General features: G+C 39.6%; 1 protein-coding gene across 14 annotated transcripts in view; it reads left to right on the top strand.

The window, feature by feature from the left end:
• Positions 1–22,428, top strand: part of LIN54 (lin-54 DREAM MuvB core complex component) — a 43,366-nt gene that overhangs the window by 3,864 nt on the left and 17,074 nt on the right. For 6 of the 14 annotated variants that reach the window (XM_082314884.1, XM_082314888.1, XM_082314886.1 and 3 more), the window contains 2 exons: positions 12,812–13,539; positions 20,596–20,716. In XM_082314884.1, coding sequence (XP_082171010.1) covers positions 12,847–13,539; positions 20,596–20,716 — 814 coding nt within the window. In that variant the 5' untranslated portion in view covers positions 12,812–12,846. Of the gene's footprint in view, positions 1–564; positions 628–2,319; positions 2,584–4,511; positions 4,622–7,224; positions 7,245–12,811; positions 13,540–20,595; positions 20,717–22,428 lie in introns of those variants that run through there. The other 8 variants (XR_014228477.1, XM_082314878.1, XM_082314890.1 and 5 more) reach the window with 4 other exon arrangements.

Consider the following 22,428-nt stretch of genomic DNA (forward strand, 5'->3'; position numbering starts at 1 on the left):
CTGGATTGTTGGCTGTGGTGTGATTCCTTGGTGCCATTCTGGTGCTCATAGACTTTGAACTGAGCTATCTCAGCACACTGACCCACCAGAATTTGCTCTCTACTTTGTGGAGTAATTTTCTTCCTGGGTTGAACACCAGCATCAGCAGCATGAAGAAAGCGGATCTGTGACAGTCCGGTTTCATTTAGATGGATAGCTTTAACCCAGCTCGGTTCCTTCATCTGGGCTGCCCTTGCAGCTACATAGATGTTTGCTAGCACAAGGACTAGGGAAAATGTATGGAAATTAATAGGCAGATGCCAAAGGAGGACAGGAGGGCTTTAGCAGTAGTGCTGGCTTAATACACTCAGGGAATTGGAGTATAAGGAAAGTAATGCTGCTGATCATGTGCACACAGCGGTCAAAGTAGCAAAGGATGCTATTTGAAATAACAGTGCAATAAAGATACTGCTAGGATGTCTTTCACAGTGAACCCTAAAAAAAGTAGCAGGTGCTTGTTTTATTAGTATGTAATCACCAGTTTGTTGACAGATAAGTTTTTTTAGCTGTTGGTTTTCCTTTTAGAATTATGATGGAAGCTTAAATTACCCAGAACTTGCCAAGGGAAGAAGGATCTCCTCATAACTGGTATGTGGGCAAGTGGTTGGTTTGTTTTGGATTTTTTCCCCCAGCAATTCTTAAGAAGAACAGCATAGCTAGCTTAAAAAGCTAGTACCTCTATTATAAACATGGCAGTGGTGACATGAGCTTAATCTTTCTTCCCGTGGAAAGAAAAAAACAAAACAAAACAAAAAACCCCCCAAACCTTAACTGTGCAATGTAAAACTCCCATGTCCATATCACTTGATAATTGTTACCTTAAACACCTAGGAGTTACTAATTTGTGTACCTTGCCCATTCCTCTGATATGCTGCACACAGTTGTATGTATGGTGCGTCATGTAGGGAGCGTTCACTTAACTGAATGTAGAGTAAGAATGTGAGTTGGTTGAGTGGATTATGGTTGCCTTGGGAACTATTATTTTGAATTTTGTGACTATAGATGGTTAAATTTGTGGCGAAGAACACTGATATTTTCTTAGTATTCCTTGTAACCAATGAAAAAAGACTAGATACTTAACACTAGTTATGTATTCAGCATTTGATAAGAAATAAGGCTGGGGTTTTTTCCTTGCTATAGTTTGCCATTGGTATTGTATTTGTTAAATCTAGAACCATGATCCTCTGGGAAGCGTGCAGACAAACTTCCTCCATATCTTGTCTTCTGTAGAGAATGGGAAAGAGAATGGAAATTATTTTGTCTGTGTTGCATATTTTGTTACTGTGTTAAAATGATTTGCTTTCACTCTGCTGTTACATATGCAAACATAGTGATTTTGCAGTCTTAGATGATTAATTTTTCCACTCACCTTTCTTCATTATAGCTTTCTTGAGGATTAATCTTTTTTTGGTTTCATGACATGTATTTTTTAAAGCAATCTCCAGCTCAGTAAGCTTAAACAAAAGACTCTCTGTTGAAAAAATGCAGTGCTGAGTGATTTTGTAATTCTTTGCTTTACGACAAAACAAACCTTTCCATTTTAGAGACAAAACATAGAGTGTCAGAGAGAGTAAGAAAATGGGGAATGCATAAAATGAATGACACTATTTTACCCATTATTGAAATGGTAGCAAAATTGAAGGTTGGCAATTAATTAGTAGAATTGTAGTACAGTAAGATTGCCTACATGCAGTTGTGGTCTTTCATTTGATAATATGCCAGTGGTACAGGACAAATCTTGGGTATATATATGCTTTTGTGAAGGCTTTTTTAGTAAATGAGAGAAAACATGTCCAGTGTCAAGAGTTTCTTAAGAACTGCATTTCCTATCTTTTTGTGCCATTGATCTTTGTGAATTTCAGTTGCCTGGAAGAGTTGATGTGTGCTTGTATGTACTTGGCAAAAAGGGATGGGAGAACATAGCAAACAAAGAAATGAACTAGCATGTTCTTTGTTTTGGTTATAAAATGACCCAATAAAATTACTTGTTTCTCTAAATTGTTTTTTTGTGTTGTTTTGGTTGGGTTTTTTTTTTTTTTTTGCTTTGAAATCAACTTAGGCAAACAAGTGACCTTCACTTTCTTCACTGTAGCTTGTTTCTGCTTTGCATAGGTAGGTGTTCTATGTCACTTGCACTAGCAAGCAGTCAGGAATCTGTGGGAACTGTGAGCCTTGTGTTTTTATGTAGTATATTCAATCTTTTCTTGAAATAAGTTTCTTCTGTTTGCTGGGTTAATGTCTGGAACATTAAATGAAGAGTGTTTTTTTTCCCCTTGCAAGGAATAGTTCTGGTGCCAGTGCAGTGAACTGGCCACAGCAGAGGAACCAACAAGGCTGTAGTCAATTTAGCACCTACAATGATATTAGCAAAGGTTGTCACTTCTGTTTCCTGTGAAGAAAAAAATTAACAATTGCACACGAGCTATGGATTCTCCCAGGAGAGAAGCAGAAAACATGGAAGAGGGAGGCTGCTTGTGAATTTTTACCGTTGCTACTGGAATGACTGGGAAAAATAAGAGCTCATTCTCTTTGTTGAACAGGAAGGTGAGTTTTGGTGTTATGTCAGCAAAAAGACATAGGTTGAATAAAAAAGTTTGACAAGTTGGTTATCCTGGATTCTTAACAGAAATTCTTAATGACATTGTTATCATGAGTTGTTACCTTTGCTTTTGCTTCTAATGTTTGCTTATGGCTGCAAAAACCTTTGTCCTTGGAAGAGAGTTATCTCTTAGTTGTCCAGATAATAAGAACCTAGACTACCCTCAACAATGCAGATGCTATAAAATTTTGCACAAACTAATCCCATAGTCATTTATAAGTTATACTGCTGCTGCTCATTTGGTTTTGACAGACTGTACAGTTTGACACAGAGCTGTTTGGGTGCATGTCCTGAGCTGGATTCTGGGGGAATTGACTGAGGTGCTGAGACACCCTCTGGTTGAGGTGCATCCAGCTCATTGTGTGTATGTATGTGGTGCTTTAACACAGTGTAGCGATCGACTAGGGCACAGCAGATAACCTGCCAAGGCTACAGGTCAGCTTTGATGTCCCATCATATATATAACACCACTGTTAACCTCCAATCCCCAAAATTAGAAATTGACAGTTGGCAAAAGCTTCTTTTGTGTATACAAAGTTGTCTTAGATGTAGTAAAGAAGGAAGCTATGAGCCATGTGACCTTGCAACATAAAAAAAAGAAAACAACTTTTTCCATGGAGAAACACAATTAAGGCTTTGCATATAATTGTTTCTTCCCTTATTAATTCTGAGAATGAGATGAACCTTCTGGATTTGTTTCAACTTGGACAGTGTAGTGGTGACTTGTCCAACTGGTGGTAGAGCATGTTTGCCATGGAAGTCAAACTGGGAAGGGTATTCTATATGGACAGAAAGGGATATATTGAGCAGCACGGAGGGTGTGTGCAAAGAACTCTTCTTTCCAGGTGGCCTTGGTATGCTGTCTGGAATAAAGCATCTCCAAGGATAGAGTACGATATAGTAAATATTGCTGTGTTGCTTTCAGGATATTGAAAACAAAGGTTTTAAGAGATAATTTGTGGTCCTAGTCACTGAAATGCTTCTCTGACTAGTCCTGTCTGTAAGATTTTTTTTTTTGAGGTGTTTATCCAAGAGCTTAACTGTTGGTTTTCTTATGTACACCTAATGAAACTTAGCAGTTTGTGTTTCAGAAGCTCTTCAACCTTTTGTGTTATGATAAATGAGACTTCAGAGGTCTGAGAAGCCTGCATTTGAAGTGGCCCACATGGTTCTGGAGCAGAGATGATTATTCCACTGTTTCACATTTCTCCTATTGAATGGATCTCTTGACTCAAAATCTTAATGTGGAATTTCATTCCACAAAAAGCCGGTCGGCTATTGCACAATCCTGGTTATTTAAATAAGTTTTCCCCAAAAGGAATATGGAGGTGCTTTATCTAGAGATTAAAGTGGGAGGGAGGGAGTAATAGTGTTTTTTGGCATCTGAACCAAGTTATGGTTTGCCTGGAGGCGAGCTATTTATCTTCAGCTCAGTCCTTCTGCAAGTAAATATATTCTGTACTTGTTAAGTGTTGTCATGTTTAAGGCTGGTAAAGCTTCTGAGATCTGCAGCTAGAAGCATGTTTTCTGGCAAATCACTGCAATATAACTGTTTGTTGAGCTATTTTTGCTTTTCTTTCAGTGCTCCATTGTACTCAAAAATGAAGTAAGCCAACTTAGATTTCTAGGATAATTTTAAAAAGCAATAGTGGCCATAACACCTTTTACTGCTGTCCAAATCTTGACAGCGCTACCCTGAAAGCATTGCAGTTTATGGTCTTAGATTTTTATCTGGTTTTCATCTCTGCGTTCTTCTAACTTTGAAAAGAATCATGATTGCATAAGGAATAAGGTTTTAGGACAAAATGCTTTTCTGTGCCATGTTAGCATATTTTTTGAAATTAAATCAGTGTTGCGTGTGTTTTTGTTTCAGTTAGAATCAACTTCATGTATTGTATCTTCTGACTGGACAGCGCTGCTGAAGTATGCATGTAATGCACCGCATAATCATGCTTTCTGATTTGCAAAGTCTCAATAAAATTGGTAGGTTACAATTCTGTTGTGATGAACCTTTGCTCGTAAATACAGCACTTAAATGCACTCCTGCTGAAATTGCTGGCAGCAAGCCTAATCTTAAAAGGTGCCCAATATGATAACACCTGTTAAAAGTCTGTGGGGAACTCGATATCAAGCCTATGATGGGAGTTTTCATGCTTGTTGTTTTTAAGAGTGTTCTTGGTGTGATATTGCTGTGTGTTCTGAATTCTTCTGTAGCCCCACGTTCAAGAGGCGCCTGGAATTTGGAAAGCAAGACCTTTATTTCAAGCTATATTTAAAAGACAAAATCCGTGTTTTTTGGGCCTAGTGATAAGTACTCTTCACATTTGGCTTTTTTTTTCAGTCAAGCTACGTTCACTTCATGTATCATAGAATCATAGAATGGCTTGGGCTGGAAGGGACCTTAAAGATCAGATTCTTAATGCTTTAATTTTGGCCTCCTAAACGCTGCAGAAAATAAAATAATTTGAAGTTATTTTAGGGATTATTTCTGTTGATCTCACCACAAAGTTTATATAGAACATAAGGTTAGAAATATTTCATTAAATGTAAAGACCCTGGAATCTACAAACCCAAATACTGGATTGTTCATGGCAGTGAACACCTTCAGAATGTGTTGAATAAGAACACCTGTGCAGTTTTGTTTTTCAGCTTTTGTGCTGCTGTATGTTGTGAAAATGACTGAAACTGGCATGCAAACCAAGGGAAGGGTGAAGGGAAATGTTCTGATTTTTGGTTTCTATTTTATTTTTAGTTTGCATGAAACTCTGCTTGAAAGTAGAACGTTGTTTCCAGTTGCAGAAAGCAAATTGAACTGCTTTGAAGTGTTCTGCTGCAATGAATGTTGTTTCCATTTTTTTTCCTGGAAAGTTGCTATAAGTAAGGTGTGTGCTAAACAAGCAGTGTTTTAGACTTTAACCTTGCCATGATAAAGCAAGCTTCAACACTCCTTTTTAAGAGGAAAGGAGGATGTACAGATATGTATGGAATCTCTTTCTGTGGTCAACAGCATGCATTTGTTGGTAATCAGAGCATAAATGGCTATTCTAATTACTTCTCTATTTCTGCCTTCTCAGCCTGGACATGCCAGTCATTTGAAAAAATATACACATATCGATGTTTTTACTTCTGCAGAATGTTGCACTGTTAGATTGGCAGGCAGCATTCGCATAATAGTAACACCTTTGCTTTTCAGTACACTCTGGAATTTACTTATCACTGGTGAGGATTAGACCCTTAAAGGGCACTAAGTAGTTCTCGAGAAGCAGATTTATCATCAGCTTGCTGATCCTGGTCCATCTTCAGAATGACATGGAAGTCCAAGTTTTTGGCTTGCTGTGAGCCACAAATAGCAAATGCTGAAAGTGTTGACTGATGATTACGAGATAGATATCTATGCAAATTTGAAATGTAGACATGGCTTGAAATGCAGACTAGTATTAGTAAAATGGTATGGTTTTGCTCCCTTCTTAATGGACATTTAACTAGCATGTGAAAGCTAGGTAACAGCTGTGAGCCATGCTTGGGAAAGTAATTTGACCTTTAAGTGGTTTAATTTTCCAGATACTAATGATTATGGGTGTGTGCTTGGAGTTTTGCTGTGTTTTTTTCAGTAATGCTACTCAGTACCTCACAATGGCTAGAATGTTCTTCCTTAATAGTCTTGTTTTGTAACTGATGGTACATTTGGGAAATGTAATATTTTCTTCTTGTGGTGAAAAAGGGGTTGTCCAATCTAGGGTTAGATATGAGTGTTGTAAAATGCTGATTTGCTAGCAAGCAATGCGCTCACATGTGTGTGTAATGTAATTCAACCATTTACAATTTGTATGACATGCTGCTTTCATCAAAAACTTAGTTGTGGCTTTTTTCCTCTTTCTCTCTATCTTCTGTTTTGCGTGAAAGGTTCTCTGTGACTCATGGGGATTTTTGGTTATGTACTACATCTAAGGTCTTTGTTTATTTGATTGTAAAAATGGTTTTTTGTACTCAGTATGTGTAATCTAATTTCTGTGGTAGCATGCTGTGATTCCTTGTATGTGAGAATTAATTTTGATATGAAGACGGCTACAGGTCACAGGATAGCTAAGTCTAAGTGTATTTGTAACAGTGGTTGTGTTGAAGGAAGAAGATGCGGTCGTGTTATGTGCATCGCTTCTAAAGCTTTGGGTATGAACAACTAAAGATTTTTGTGGTGAAGGGAGTGTATTTCATATCAATATGTTGGTAAAACATTTCTGATTTGAAGACAATAGGACACAAATTTTTGAAAACTTAAGTAAAAGATTTTTTTTTTTTTACAGTATGCCTACAAAGAACATCATCTGTTTGTTCCTCTGTGGGTTTTTTTGGCGCATTGTGTTTTAACTGTCCTTGTCAATATTTTGTAGTGTTACATGTCAACGATAGCAGCACAGAGAGCTTAGTAAGTGTTCCATGGTTGAATAATTGCAAGATGCCTTTTTTTTTTTTTTTGTCCCCCTCCATCCCAAGAGCTGGAAGATTAGGAAGGGGAATGGGAGCAGGTGAATGAATTGCTACTGCAGTGTTCCCACTGGATTGTACTTGGATCTCTCTTTTGTGGCAGCTTCCAACTACTCAAGGCCTGGTAATTTTAAACTGCTTAATCTCTAAGTATTAAGACCAAGAAAATTGGATTTTTTTCAGCTCAGCAGCCTTCTGGAGTTTATGTTATTGGAGAGGGCAGATAAGCAGAAGCTGAAAAATTTGAAAAGCATTTAAGCGCCTAAACTTTGATTGCATGTGGCTGACAGCATCTCATGCTTCTCGGATAAATCATAAAGGATCCATTCTGTATTTCCCCTACTTCTTCCTGCTCTTGCCTTTGTTCTAATGAATGGATTTAGGAATGAAATAAATGATGTTTTTAAACCTTTACTAGTTAAGAGAAATATGCTGATTTTATGGATATAACTTCATACAAATATTGTGGGATTTTTGAGTTTTAAAATCCTCAGATCTGAGCCATAGCCTGCTGACAGTCCCCTGCTCCACCTTTATTAGAAAGAGAAGGGATGGTGTTGTCACATTTTTCTCTTGGCAGAGGAAATGCCAGATGTTACCCCTTTTGTATTGGCTAACTGGTGATACTGTATTGTTTGGTTTTTTTCCCCCCACGTTTGCATTGAGTCCATTGTACTTGCAGTGAACAATTACTTGTTAGGTTGTGCACTATTACTTTTCTGCCATTCATCTGGCCCCCCACACCCCCACACCCAGCTTAGTAAATCCCTTGAGAGATACTGCAACTATTGGTGTTCTCCCTTCCACATTGCAAATTATTAGGCATACGCCTTGATTCTCTTAAAAGCTAATAATGTGTTCTTAACTTTACTGATCTTTGGAAACGGCTTGGCCTTTTGTGGCACCAAGGGTGTGTGGAGATGCTCGTAAGTCCTTTAATGCAAGGATTCTGATTTTCTGGTTTTTGGGACCTGCAAAACTACCCTGTGTTACATCCCTCAGGAAGAAAATTGTAATAACAAATATACGGTCATATTTCTATCTTCTCGTGGCTAGTGATGTAAAAACTGGTTTTGCATATGCTAGACATGTCCATGTGATTTGTCTCCTGGACAGTCACTCCAGTGGTGACCTCTTGAGGGTAGGGATTTTTTGTGGTGTTTCATCATTCCTCTTCATACTTCTTTTTAAGGGTTTTTGTAGTTCCTGGCTCAGGAAGTGTAAAGTATTTGCCCTTGCTGGCTCTTAATAATGTTACACTTAAGTGTGTGCATCTATCCCAGCTTTAAAGAACCACTAGCCACTGTATCTGGCAGAGATACCTGGTTTCAGTTAGCATTTGCTTAGCATGCAGCAACAGTTTTACTGATCCCAAGAGGGTCCCTGCTGTTTTAGGGGCTATGCTGGACTTAATGCATTTATGAAGCTTTTGATTTTGGGGTAGGGTTTTTTGCACTTCAAGATAGGGGCTCATACAAAAGCTGTTACTGATCTGATTTTCCTATATTCTAGTGAAGGTGACACTTCAGAATTTAGTTGAAAATGAACATTGCCAATGACTTATGGCAGGTCTGGCCAATGTTGCTAAACCTGTGAAGTTATACTGGAGTCTTCCCCTGGCTGAGCACCACCAGGCCTGTGCTGTGTACTGAGAAGAGGACAGGAAAGGGACTGCTAATGGGGCCACAAATGGTGATGAGTCCGTTGGTCCGCTACTTCATTGTGATGACCTTGCTAACTTGCAGCACCATCCCAGGACATCTTACAAAATTGGTCTCAGCAGCCTGATTTCTGAGTAATCTGAATTTCTGAACAGAAAACACAGTATATAGCCTAACTGATGATTTTGTAACATATCCTCATGTAAATGCTGCACTCGAACTGCTTGTGGTTGCAGACTGGAAGGTTAGCTATTCTTATCTTAGTGAAATGGGGGCATTTCTAGAGATGTAATAAGATGCCATTAGTTATTGTATAATACAGGCATTGTTATATCTTGCATTTTGTTTACTTGTTTGCAGATCGATGTGCTTTATTCTATTGATTCTTTTGATTTTCCTGTTTAGTGTGGCTGCTTTGCATGTTTTATCAACAAAGGTGTTGATATTATTGATCTCAACACTTTAACAATGTTAGTTTCTTAGATTCTGCACTGACATACTAGTGACAGTAAAGTTAAAAATAGATCAAAGTTCACAGGTACCTGTCAGACACCATTCTGTATTTTTGCCAACAATGATGGCATTCTTTATCCTCTTCTTTATGAATCCCCTTTACCCTTTATGACATTTTATATATATATATATTCTCTTCTTTGTGAATATCAAGTATAGAGATCTGTGCTACGGGTAGGATGATCAGAGGTGGTTCACTCAAGCTGAGCTTTTGTCCCTGTCCTCCTCCTAACAGTACTCAGCATTTTTCGAAGTTGTTTTCGAAGACTTTGTTGACAATATGCTTTAGTCCCTCATTTTTTTATATGCTTTTGTCTGGTTGGGTGTCCTGGGCTATGCTGGAACAGTCTTTATCTGAACAAATCTTCATTACATGGCTATCTTCTGGAGCTTTTAATTTAGTTGTATGGCTATTATTTTGTAGGTTAAAATTATCTATTTAGTAATCGGATCCTAGAATTTTTATGGAGTTCCCCAGTCTGGTAGTGTACTTATACACTTCCTGGGTTTAGATTGTTTTTTCTTCAAGTTTTGAGCTAAATAAGTGTAAACACTTACTGATGCATCATTTTGAGGGCTTGTAAGTACAGCACTTGCATTATCAAATGACTCAAAGCATAATTGCTGAAGCGAAGGAAACTTTCAAGTCTTTTTAAATAGTTAAAATAATTCTCTACCCTGTCTTGAAGATCTCAAAGCTGTTAGAATCTTAAAAGAGGTTGGCATACCTTTACTGTTGAAAATCACTTTAGTAGAGGAGGAGCTGGAAAAATGGAAACAGTTTGTTTGGTATAAAAGCATTAGGAAAAAATCAACAGCTGAACTGTTCAGAAATGCTGGCTAAATACCTAGAAGTAAAATCTGCTGGGATGTTGAAGCTGCCTTTGACAGCAGCCTCTCATATAGCTAGGATGAGATTTTCATTACTGCGTTTCATTTCAGGCATATCCAATAAGCAATGAAGAAATAGAACAAGTGGGTTGTGTTGTGGTTCTTTTCTTGCTGTTGATGACACTAGCCTGGATACCTTAATGGAAGCCAACTGTAAAATCATGAGACCTAATAACTGTAAAATCTTCCAATGTGATGGCCATAACCTGTTAGTCCAGTAATCATGTGTAATGTTTCTTTTCTTTTAACTTGTTGGTTTCTGATTCCAGATGTGATGTAATGTATTTCTTTTCCTTCTGCATTCTGACTTGCAAGTGGTTTGTTTGAAGTCAGAATACTGTTTAAAACCCTGACTGTGCATTTTAATATAAATATCCTTTCAACTAGATATAGGTATTTAATAGGAGTTTACTGCTTTGTAATATAACTAAATGGTAAGAATGAAGAATATAAATAACTTGAATTTTATAACTACTAAAATATATGTAAATACCTTATGGTAATACTGTTAAAAGATACTAAGAATGACCTTTCTTTTAGGGACTAACACATACAGATGCAAACCAAAACCAAGTAATTTAAAATGATTTGTCATTACTGAATCTGGTGATTTTTCCACTGTCTGATTTAGATTATTCCCTCCTTTTAAAACATGGAGGCAATCATTTGGATTGTGGTTGACCCTAGAAGTCTAACTTCTGGATCCAAGCCCCTTCTACTTGTCAGTATAGAACAGGATAATGGTTTGGGTTTTTTTTGCCGAAATAGTTCAAAGTTGTAAGATCTAAGACACAAGCCCATGCAGGTTGATGAGGAGATGGTAAAGTGACACAGCTCAGGAGGAGAGCTAGTGGCTTTAACATATGCTGAAACAGTCTGCTTTTACTATGCCTGTTCTTGTGTAATCTCATATGCAGTTAACCAATGTGACTTTAAGACAGCAATGCAATACTATTACTAATGTGTCCTTAGGAATAAGCTGTTTGTCTAGTGCTAGTTACCAGGGCTGGCATCACTGCAAGCTGTACTGGCATTACTTTGGCAGAAATGCTTTCCAAAGGAGGTATTTCTGGCAACGACATCATATAACTTTGTATCTTTAAATGCCTGCCAGTAAGTAAGCTGTGTGTGAGTTTGACCGTCAATCATCTGAACAAGTTCTTTCACAGCTTGGGCTTCTTGAGTATCATGGCAGTTTGATATAGCTTGTACTCTGGAGGTGAGAGGAATCAGGATGGCACGCTTGAAGATCAGGAAGGCCATGGACTGCTCCAGCACAGCCTCCTGAGCTCAACATGGAAACTAGGTAGATTATAGCAGGGGTCTTTCCCCATCCTTCTACCTTGTGGGTGAAATGCAGCTGTTCTGTAGTTAGCTGCTGTGCACAATGGAACCACAGTGACTCTGGAGGAATCAATGTCACCTTGGCATTTGGTCAGTGTTTTTAGCGGCACAGTTCCTTAATTATGAATGTTGCTTAGTACAAATAACTTGAGTTCTGCTTTTCCTAGCAAGTAGGAAACTGAATTTGCAAGGATCCTGTCCTCTTGAGCTTATAATGAGTACTCAAGAGTTTGTACACATACCCACGCAGTGTGCTCGCCCATCCAGTGCCCAAGCATGCCGATGGGGCCAGCAAGTGGGGAAAATGCCTTATTAAGCTGATCTGTCTTCAGCCCCTGACAGTGATACAGTTTTAGTGGGAATGGTAGATGTGACCATTTCCAGCAATGTCTTTAAGGTTTCTCAAGTGGGAAGTGACTCTGGTTTTGAATCTTGCTTTAGGTGGTTGGGTTTTTGTTTGTTGTTTTTTTTTTTTTTAATATAAATTGGTCAGTCTTACTAGTCAGCTTAAAAAATTCTGTTTTCTTTCAGATGGGGTGTTCTTTGTTTTGTGTTTAGAACGCGTTTCAAATTAATAATGAATTTGGGCATTATATTTTCTTGTATTGAGAAAAAAAATACTGAGCTGTTCTTTTCACAGCCAGCATAGAGGAATTACCTGTTCATCTTGGAAGGGCAGGGCTTTGGCTTGGTCCTGGGCGAGGTGGGCTGTTGATTGAGCTTGTGGGCTTATTAAAGCTCGTCACTAGACAGCTCTTTGTTTTTCTGAGATTTCCAAAATGCGGATATGGCAAAAATGAACGTCTGTTACATCTGGTGTGGATAAAAGTCTCTTGAGGCAAGATAACCTGCTAATCAATGTTGATGTGTATGAGAAAAGCCATTATCATCTGTTGGGTTTTTAAAGCTGTTTAACTCTTGCTTTATATTTCAGTAAGCTTAAATGTCTGTGAACAAGGTGCCTGTATCTTGCGGGGGAAACACTACTTTGTGTATTGTGTTGTCAAGAGTGAACTGGTAATCATAGAAAGTTAGTGCCTTGATTTGACTTCAATGGATGATGTTGAAGAGGTTTGATATAAATTTTTACTGAGAGTAAATTCAGCTTAATGTGTTAAGTTTTGTTAATTTTTTTTCATTATATCTCTCTTGTGCATGCACAATACCTTCAGTCTGAAAAAAATTTCTGCTACTATATTTTCTTCTTTGGTAGTAATATTCATAAAGCTTTCAAAATGTATGTTTTCTGGAAGCCAATAACTTTTTTTGAATATTATTGCAGTACCTGCTCCAGTCATCACTGCCACAGCTGCTAAAATGGAGGTGGTTTCAGCAGAAGTCAACAGCTTGCTCCCTGAGGAAATAATGGACACTGGTATAACTCTGGTGGAAGATGACAGCATTGAGGCAGTTATCGTGTCGTCGCCGATGGGAGATTCCATTCCCATGGAAACAGAACTGGAGGAAATAGTGACCATAAGCTCCACCAGCGATTCCTCAGCTACGACTACGGCCGCAGTCACCACAGAATCGGTTACTGCACCCAGCAATCACTCAGGCGACGTGACAGTTAACACCACAACCCCCAAAACTGATGTGAACGCAGTAGTAAAGCCTACTTTTCCAAGTGGCCTCCATAAACTTGGTGCTCAGACCCCTGTCACTATATCAGCCAATCAAATTATTCTGAACAAGACCGCTGATATTAAAATAGGCAATCAGAGTATTAAACCGGATGGGCAAAAGCTAATTGTAACAACTTTGGGCAAGTCTGGCCAACCTATTGTTTTAGCATTACCCCACAGCCAGCTCCCACAGGCGCAGAAGGCCACGTCCCAAGCCCAAGGTGGAGACTCCAAGGTACAAGGCCAGCAGATCAAAGTTGTTATTGGAGGTCGGTCAGAAGTGAAACCTGTTGTTGGTGTCTCAGCTTTGACACAAGGAAGTCAGCTGATAAACACTGCGGCCCAGCCTTCTGTTTTGCAGACCCAGCAATTAAAAACAGTACAGGTAAAGTGAGTTATGCTGATGAAACATCTTAAAAACAATTTTCTTACTGCAGCTGTTGTCCATTGCCTTCACTGATTGACACACGGCTGCTTTCAGCCTTTGCCTTTACTCCTTGTATTAAAAAATACAATGCTGGTCTTAACCCATGCTTTCATCTGTGGATGCATTTACCATTTTATGCCCTTTACCTCTAGCTACTGTCTAGAAACTTAGGAGTTGCCTCAGAGAAAGTGAGCTATTAAAATTCAGTAAATTGAAGAGAATTTTCCCGTTATTTTCATTTCATAAAAATAAGTTCTACATGCTTTCATGAAGACTGAATTGAACTCTATATGCCTGTTGTTTATTAAAAGTGTACGCTGCTTTAGTCCTTTATGAAAGAGTAGCTTCTGCCTATTACATTTGGTTTGTTTAAATAAACTCTCTGAAAAAAACATCCAGCATTGGAAAAAAGAACAGAAAGGTATATCTTGTCTGCCTCAAATCTAGTTAAGCTTGTTAATAGATACTGATAGACTGGACACTTCAAGGTCTTGTTGCCGATCTCTGGCATGGATATTGAGATATTTGAAACCACAGAGAATCTGCTGGAATCTGAAAATGTGTTGGAAAGACTTGGGTTATAACCCAAAGGGTCTGTTTTTTGTCTGGTATATGGCAGAACTAAATGTGAGTGACTTTGTTCTAGTTGGCAGTGAGGCAGAAATAAGACCTCATGAAAGTGAAGGAAAAGTAGAACTCTATGCAGGTTACGATGGAAAAATATTTATTTTGCAGTCTAAATGAAATGAGAAATTAAACTCTAAGTATGCTAAGAAAAACTAATTTGCCACACATGAAAAATGACAAACTTTTAAGCGTGTTATTAGATGAATGGTAAGTTCCCCAACTAGTATTTTATGGCAAGCAAATGCCAGCAATTCTGAAGATGGTTTGTTTCAAAGCTGCAGATGATCTCTGCACTGATTTCTGCTTTCTCCTTTTTTGTTTCTACATCATACCTATGGAAAATATGTTTAATAATGGCTGTTTGAAACATATCAATTTTCTTAAGTGACTTTTATTTTTGTACCTTGATCATTAATGATATGGCTGTCATTATAGCTTTCAAAAGCCTCTGCTCTTGACTCAGCATAGGAACGTTTAAGAGTGGATCAGTTCCTGTTACTTGGCTTCAGTTACTCACCGCCAAGTGACAGATACAGGAAACTGAGAATGACTTAGCTATGATGTACTTTTGCTTGCGTAAGATGACCTGTGCTATCAGTGACTGAAATACAGTGACTTGGTGATCGACTTCTGCAGTTTGTCATTAGGAATTGTACAGGTTCCTTAATAGAAGCTGTTACAAATGGACTTGCATCCATTTCTAAATCTAGTTAATTGCAGTTTGAGAAAATTTGTTTTGTTGTGGTATGTTTTTATTAAACCTTTGCTTCCATTTGCAAAACAGATTGAACTGTTAACACCTGGCATTCCTTTTTTCCTCTCAGGAGAGAAGGAAGTAGAAATGAAAAGGAAGAAGGCAATGTTCAGTTGGTTACAAGTACCCACTACTGCAGGGGAGATGATCACATTAGCACTTCCCACACAGTGCTTTTCCTTGTAGGAAATTACTAAAGTGTCACAGGGATATATGAGGCTAGGCGAGAGATTCGTGGTCTGCCCTATCATGAATGACAGGGGAGGTAACTCATGCCTTGAGTCCCTGGCTTATAAAATGAAGTCATGCATTTATCCCATCATCCTGAACAAGCCTCTTAACCTTTCAGTGAGTGGAAAAGGAAGCTGTGAATGCCTCCCTGCCTCCCAAGGGTCTTGTGTAGCTTCTGTCTTGTGGCTTTGTGAATCAGGTATTTCAGATGCAAGGCAGCACAGCAGTTCGACTTAGTGCTGAAAAGTGAGTTGGTAAAAGATTAGATTACAAAGAGCTGTCTTCCATTCTCCTTACGTCCTCACCGTCATAGGGGCTTTGCAGGTCAGTAGAGAAACTCAATTAGCCTTGCTGTAATCTAATTGTGACATTTGAAATATCAGCACTTGAGAAAAGGCATAATTGATAGAGTTGAGCAAAATGTTCCTTGGAATCTGGCTCCCTCTCTGATTACAATTTTAGAGGTATGAGTCTGAAGTGTAAAATGTGGCAGGACCTTGGGCTTCATCTATATCCAGAGGTTTATTACTTTCCCTTGGCAGCTTGTCCTGATTTAGTTGAAACTACTGCCCTGGATGTGTGGACAAAACTACTGGGCAAGTACATCTGCTTTCAGCCTGTGGCTCCTGCCTGTGCACAAGCTTAAAAATAATGATGCGCCTGCTGGTGTACTACATTAGTCCAAGTGCATTAAGTAGGAGTTTCGCCTTGCAGGTGACTCTCAGCCAGATGTCCAGACCCATCGCCATTGCTGTCACTAAGCTAGTCTAACTTGAACTTGTCTTGATGTGGTAACTGGCTCTGCATTTCAGCAGTTAAATCTACGTGCCCATAGCATTGTTGCTACAGTGGCAAGAAAACTGCTAAGCCGTCATTGTGGCTTCATCTCATCATGGAAGAGTGACCTTGTGCGCTCCCTAACCTCAGAGCAAACTCCCACTCCTAGCTCAGTTTCTTCATCTTCTCTGAAGTACACTGTTCTCCTCTTCTATTTCTAGACTCCCTGATTCTTTCATATCATGCCAAATATAAATTACGTAGGGCATGGCTACATGGACAAGCTCCCATGAGGTCATCTAGGGAGTGCATTTATAGTATGTTAGCTCCTTTGTGGTAGCTGACTATGTAGGTATTCAATCCAGCAGTAAACGCGAGATATGCATGTGCCTTTTTCTGTATGAATAGAACATGGTTTGACAGCTGAAGACAAAAGTCTGGCCATAGAAACTTGCTAGTTCATCTTGTTTAGTGGAGAGTGCTTGTAAAGACACAAATTGACCCTTTAAATAAAGATGCTTGCAGATAAATCTCTTCACTTCTGTATGGGGAAGAAGGCTGGTTGTGCTTCTAAATATAACTTTCTTATGGAAGAGCTTGTTGCCCCAGGAAATATTTTTGTGGTCTAATTCAAAGTAACTTGCAGAGAGCGTGCTTAGCTTACATAGGCAGAGGAATAATATGAAGCTTCTTATGATTAGTACAGGCAATGGCAGAGGGCTCCAGAGAACTTGCTCTTTCTGAAGCATCAAAGGGGCATTCTGTCATCTTGATTATTTCCTCTGACTTCTCCAGTCTCTACTGAAATGGGTAGCGACTTTCCCACTGATGCCTAGAAGGCTCTCTCAGGTGGCTGGGGTTATCAGCTCCAGTGGCAAAAACCTCAGAAAGGTTTGCTTGGCAGCAAGTGAATGCAGGAGTGCACTGCCTGCACCTGGGGGCCAAGGGCTGTTCCTCACTTGTGACCAACCATGTTTGAGTTTTGCCAGGGGATTCACTCATTTGTCAGACCTTCTTTGTAGACAAACAGTTCATCCAAAAAGCAGGGGGGAATTTATCTGAGGAGGATATTGCAAGTTGAGTTCCCAGCTACTTGTGTTGACCAGCTATGGTTTTGAGATTTTTGTTTCTTTTCTGAAATACTTCATGTTAACACGTAGCTAGTATTTCACACGTATTTATGTAAGTCATTTAAGCACATTTATTAACTGTTACTAGGGAATGACTGCTGTTGTCCAGAGCTGGCTGTTCCTGCTCTATGTCAATCACATTCTGAGCCAGACTTTGCCCTCACTTCAGAGTAAAAGCAATAGCAGTTGATGGACAATAATACCTTATGGCAGGGTAAGATTAATTTCAGCAGAACAGAAATCTCAAATTAAGCAGATGAAATGTAGGGAATTTATCAGAAATTGAAATGTGTGCAAATTTACAAAAAATTTACTGATAAAGTGCCTGCTTATCTATCAGCTGTGTATGTGCTAAGAGAACTGAATCCTTGAAATGTTAAAATGGCTTTGAGTTAAATTTGTAAACTGGGCTGTGAATGACACTTCCTTCTTCAAACAACTTATGTTTCAAGGTTTTAGCTAATATATCTCCAAAAAGAGCAGATTTTTTTTCTTCTCTTTTGTTTTAAACCTTGACTGTTGTATGCCACCTATGAAGCAGCTAACATGGCCTGGGTGCAGCATATTTGGGCAAATGACCTTCACCTGCCAATGGTCTGAGGTGGAGGTTTCATAGAATGCTTTGGGATGGAAGGGACCTTTAAAGGTCATCTAGTCCAACCCCTCTGCAATTGGCAGGGACATCTACAACTAGATCAGGTTGCTCAGAGCCCCATCCAGCCTGGCCTTGAATGTTTCCAAGGATGGGGCATCTACCACCTCTCTGGGCAATCTGTTCCAGTGTTTCACCACCCTCATTGTAAAAATTTCTTCCTTAGATCTAGTCTGAATCTCCCCTCTTTTAGTTTAAAACCATTACCCCTTGTCCTATCGCTACTGGCCCTGCTAAAATGTCTGTCCCCATCTTTCTTATAAGCCCCCTTTAAGTATTGAAAGGCCGCAATAAGGTCACCCCGCAGCCGTCTCTTCTCCAGGCTGAACAACCCCATCTCTCTCAGCCTTTCCTCATACAGAGGTGCTCCATCCCTCTGATCATTTTTGTGGTCCTCCTCTGGACCCACTCCAACAGGTCCATGTCCTTCCTGTACTGAGGGCCCCAGAGCTGGACGCAGCACTCCAACTGGGGTCTCACCGGAGCGGAGTAGAGGGGCAGCATCACCTCCCTCGACCTGCTGGCCACACTTCTTTTCGTGCAGCCCACGATACGGTTGGCTTTCTGGGCTGCGAGAGCACATTGCTGGCTCATGTCCAGCTTTTTGTCTATCAGTATCCCCAAGTCCTTCTCAGCAGGGCTGCTCTCAATCTCTTCATCCCCCAGCCTTTATTGATACTGGGGATTGCCCCGGTGCAGGTGCAGGACCTTGCCCTTGTCCGTGTTGAACCTCATGAGGTTCACACAGGCCCATTTCTCTAGCCTGTCCAGGTCCCTCTGGATGGCATCGCGTCCCTCAGGCGTGTCAGCTGCATCGCTCAGCTTGGTGTCATCTGCAAACTTGCTAAGGGTGCACTCGATCCTGCTGTCTATGTCATTGATGAAGATACTGAACAGCACTGGCCCCAGTATGGACCCCTGAGGGACACCACTTGTCACTGTTCTTCATTTGGACATAGAGCCATTGACCACTACCCTTTGGATGTGACCATCCAGCCAGTTAGCTATCCACCAAACAGTCTGCCTGTCAAATCCATATCCTTCCAATTTAGAGAGCATATTGTGGGGGACCACGTCAAAGGCCCTACGGAAGTCCAGATAGATGACATCCGTAGCTCTTCCCTTGTCCACTGATGCAGTTACTCCATCATAGAAGGCCACTAGGTTGGTCAGGCAGGACTTGCCATGCTGGCTGTCTCGAATAAGTTTCCTCTAAGGAACACTTGTACTGTAGCTGTGGAACAGCACATGGCTTCCTTTAAATGAGGTCTGTTTTCTGCCACTGCCCGGTCTCAGAGCTGCTCATTGCTGGCTTCCCTTGGCTGGGCACAGCTCAGGCAGACAGAGGCAGCATTTGCTTTCCACGAGAGGCTGGAGGGCTCCAGTGCCATAGCAGGGGGGAGCTCCGGCTTCCCTGGCTGTGCTGTGAGTGTGCTGCTGGGAGCTGAAACAGCCTCACACATGCTCTTCGCAGGGCAGCTAGGGAATTTGTTATATGCTAGTGAATACTTCGAATGTTTTGGTGTTACTCTACTGTAAAGGAGGTGTTTTCAGTCAGCAAATTCTATAAATAGGGTTTTCTGTAGGAAACCATTACATCCAGCCTACTCAATTGCTTCATTTAAGCACTCACAACTTTCTCGGGCTGTTAAAAGTAGCTGTCATCTCTGTATCTTTGCCATATCAGTGTGATTTCTCCAGTTAGCTACTTGAGTAACAAAGGTTGTTCTGTGCCTTTGAGAGGTGGCTCTCCACATGGATGCCAATGTCGTGCCTCTCCGATATTGCTGGAGTTAATGGCTGGTGCCGATGGGATGTGGCTGGGCATCTGTGGTGGAGGAGAGGCAGTATGGGCCTGACCTGTGGGATGGGTAAGTGTAAGGGCTTCAGTAATGCCTTCCAGTGTGCTTGCTTGGACTCAGGGAAGATCCTAGTGATAGTCCGCATCTTCAGGCAGCCTCTGCAGTCAACAGGTTAAAATAGTCTCTGAAAGAAGTAACCTCTTAATTGAACTATTTACCAGCTGGATGCCAGTGTATAGAAACTATTAGGGTAAATGTATCTGGTAGTTAACTTCTGTCAGCGTGGAAAAGGGGAAAAAGTCTTGTTTAAGGCTTTTAAGACTATAAAACCCTGCTTATAAAGATCTCAAGTTAAAGTCCTCTATCTCATTGAATTGCACATGCATGTTCCTCATCCAGCTGTGTTTCAAGAGACTGGATCACAGAAGGAAAAAAAGACCCCTTGTACCTGGGTGTAGCCAACTGATTTGTTCTTGTTTAGTGAGTACCCAAAGCTTTCAGGGACTGGTGGTCCACATACTTTCTGAGAACTGTTGCAGAAGGATGTTTCCCCATTTGCAGGATAGAAGTATGCTGCTATGTCAGAATAGGTCAAGAGATGTTTCAGAGCAGTAGTTGCCATATTTAAATCACTCGAGGAAAAAGTTTTGTCCTGGTTGGCTGAAAAAGAAGTAGCTTTTTTTAAAGCTTCAAATATTGAGAGTTGTGCATTTAATTTTAACATTTTTATATAGAGCAATGACATGCACAAAATGATTTCAGCATCTTGAAGATGAAGTATGTTTGCAGAGAGATATATCTTACGAAAAAGCCGTAAGGGATTTGGCTATCCTGCTTTGGTGGCTGGTTTTCTAAAGTGGCATGGATGATATCCTAGTTCTCTCCATAGCGAGAAGTGGAGGTGAAATGCAAGATAAGCAATTATTCTTCTAATTACGTGTGCGAGTATTGTCCTTTTTATTTTCTAATGTACTTACCAATACAATAATTTAGATTCAAAATGCTCAAGTTACTTTAGATCTTTTTTCCTCCATCTTTCAGATTGCGAAGAAGACCCGAACCCCAACTTCTGGCCCGGTGATTACCAAGCTGATCTTTGCAAAACCAATCAATAGCAAAGCTGTTACAGGGCAGACCACTCAAGTGTCACCAGTCATTGCAGGTTGTACTACTTTGACTTGTTTTGCTTTACCATTTTTAAAGGCTGTTCAAAGAGATGGTGATTGTAGAAATTTTTCTGTCTTGATTTTACTGCAGTTTCTATTGAAGTACCTCAAGCAATTGAAAAAAAAAAATTAGCAGAGTTTTGTGGGTAGAAGCAGATAAACGCAGTTGTTGGTACCTTTACACTGTGCTTGTTTAGAATTATCTTTGTGATTGTAGAGTTTGATCATTTTGCTTTTACTGTAAGATGCTTTTACTTTCTGGATTTTGGGGAAGAGAAAAAGGATACTTAATAAACAGGAAGTATTTGTAGATAAATTATATAAATACCCAGGGGGAAAAGGAGACGCGTGTGCTTGTATTACTTTAATTTGCTTATAGTTGGACTTAAATGTAACACATCCATATAATAGGAAAAATGTTTGAGTGGAAAAAAGTGAATAAAGCTGTGTTGTTTCTGTTAAGTTGCTCACCTACTTCAAAAACAAGCATTGCAGAAGAGTCTAAGAAAATAATTAAGGCAAATAAGAAATGGTTTGTCTATTTGGAAATCAAATCTATGTTTGTGTCCTTTAAAAAAAAAAAAAGAAAAAACAAAGAAAAAACCCACAGTGTAATCATTTGTTTATTACAGCAGTGGGACTGATGTGTCCCTTGCTAAATGCATCATTGCATGAATGCAAGTAACATCTGAGACATGTAAATTATCTCAAAAGGACAAATGTAGGAAGCCAGAGTCGTCTTCAGAGCTTTGAAGGATGTCTTCAACTGCTTCCAGATTGACCAACCCAAGTAGGCCTAAAATCTTTTCCACATATTTAAACGAATTTGTTAAGCCTTTACAGAACTGAGACTTGAGCTGGCTTTAAAAATAATGCAACTATCTCCTGTATTCAAAACTGTGATAGATATAAGTGAATGACACATAACTGAAACATAATATTTTCCTTGAGTTGTCACGCTGCCTGCACCCTGAAGCCGGACTCATGTCGGATTGCCCATCCCATTCCCCAATTTTTCCCCTTTCTCAAATAATTCCCTACCAAATGTACAGACTTGTGAATAAGATTGCTTCACTATGTTTATGAATATTTGAATTAAGCTGTTTGTGCGTTTAAAAAAACAAACAAACAAGCCAACTCAAAACCATTAAAAACCCTGAAACAAGCCACTTTGGAGCTGCATTATTTTCATCTGGCAATACATGGAAATTGGTAAAGAGTAAGGAACCACAACAAAAATACTAACAAGAGCATGTTTTTAAGTTTGTCTCCAGAATGAAGGGAAATGTCTGAATTAAAACATACCTACATAATATTGACAAGCAGATATGTTACAAACCAAACAAACTTCCAGCTTTTAAATCAATATGTTGGAAAATCAAGAGTATGTGTCCCTGAGCCTGTGAGAGAAGCATATCACTGGGAGGTGAAGATGCTTCTCTAATTGAGAGAGAAGTATTTTTAAACATCTGCCTTTCCTCTCACCATCCTAAACAGCCAGCACAGCTTGTCAGCTTTGAGAGGCTGGCATCGTTTTGGGGACGGTGTAACATTTGTGTGTTGTGTTTTGATTTTGTATGTGTGTTTTTATGAATCCGATAAATATTTTTAATTGCCGGGGAATTTTTACAAACTGAGGTGGAAGTTGTAAATTTGAAAGACTTGTCAATATAAGCAGCCAGATTCTGTTTAGGAAGCTGATGCCAAG

The sequence above is a fragment of the Platalea leucorodia genome (assembly GCF_965183815.1).
Source record: "Platalea leucorodia genome assembly, chromosome: 6".
Lineage (NCBI taxonomy): Eukaryota > Metazoa > Chordata > Aves > Pelecaniformes > Threskiornithidae > Platalea > Platalea leucorodia.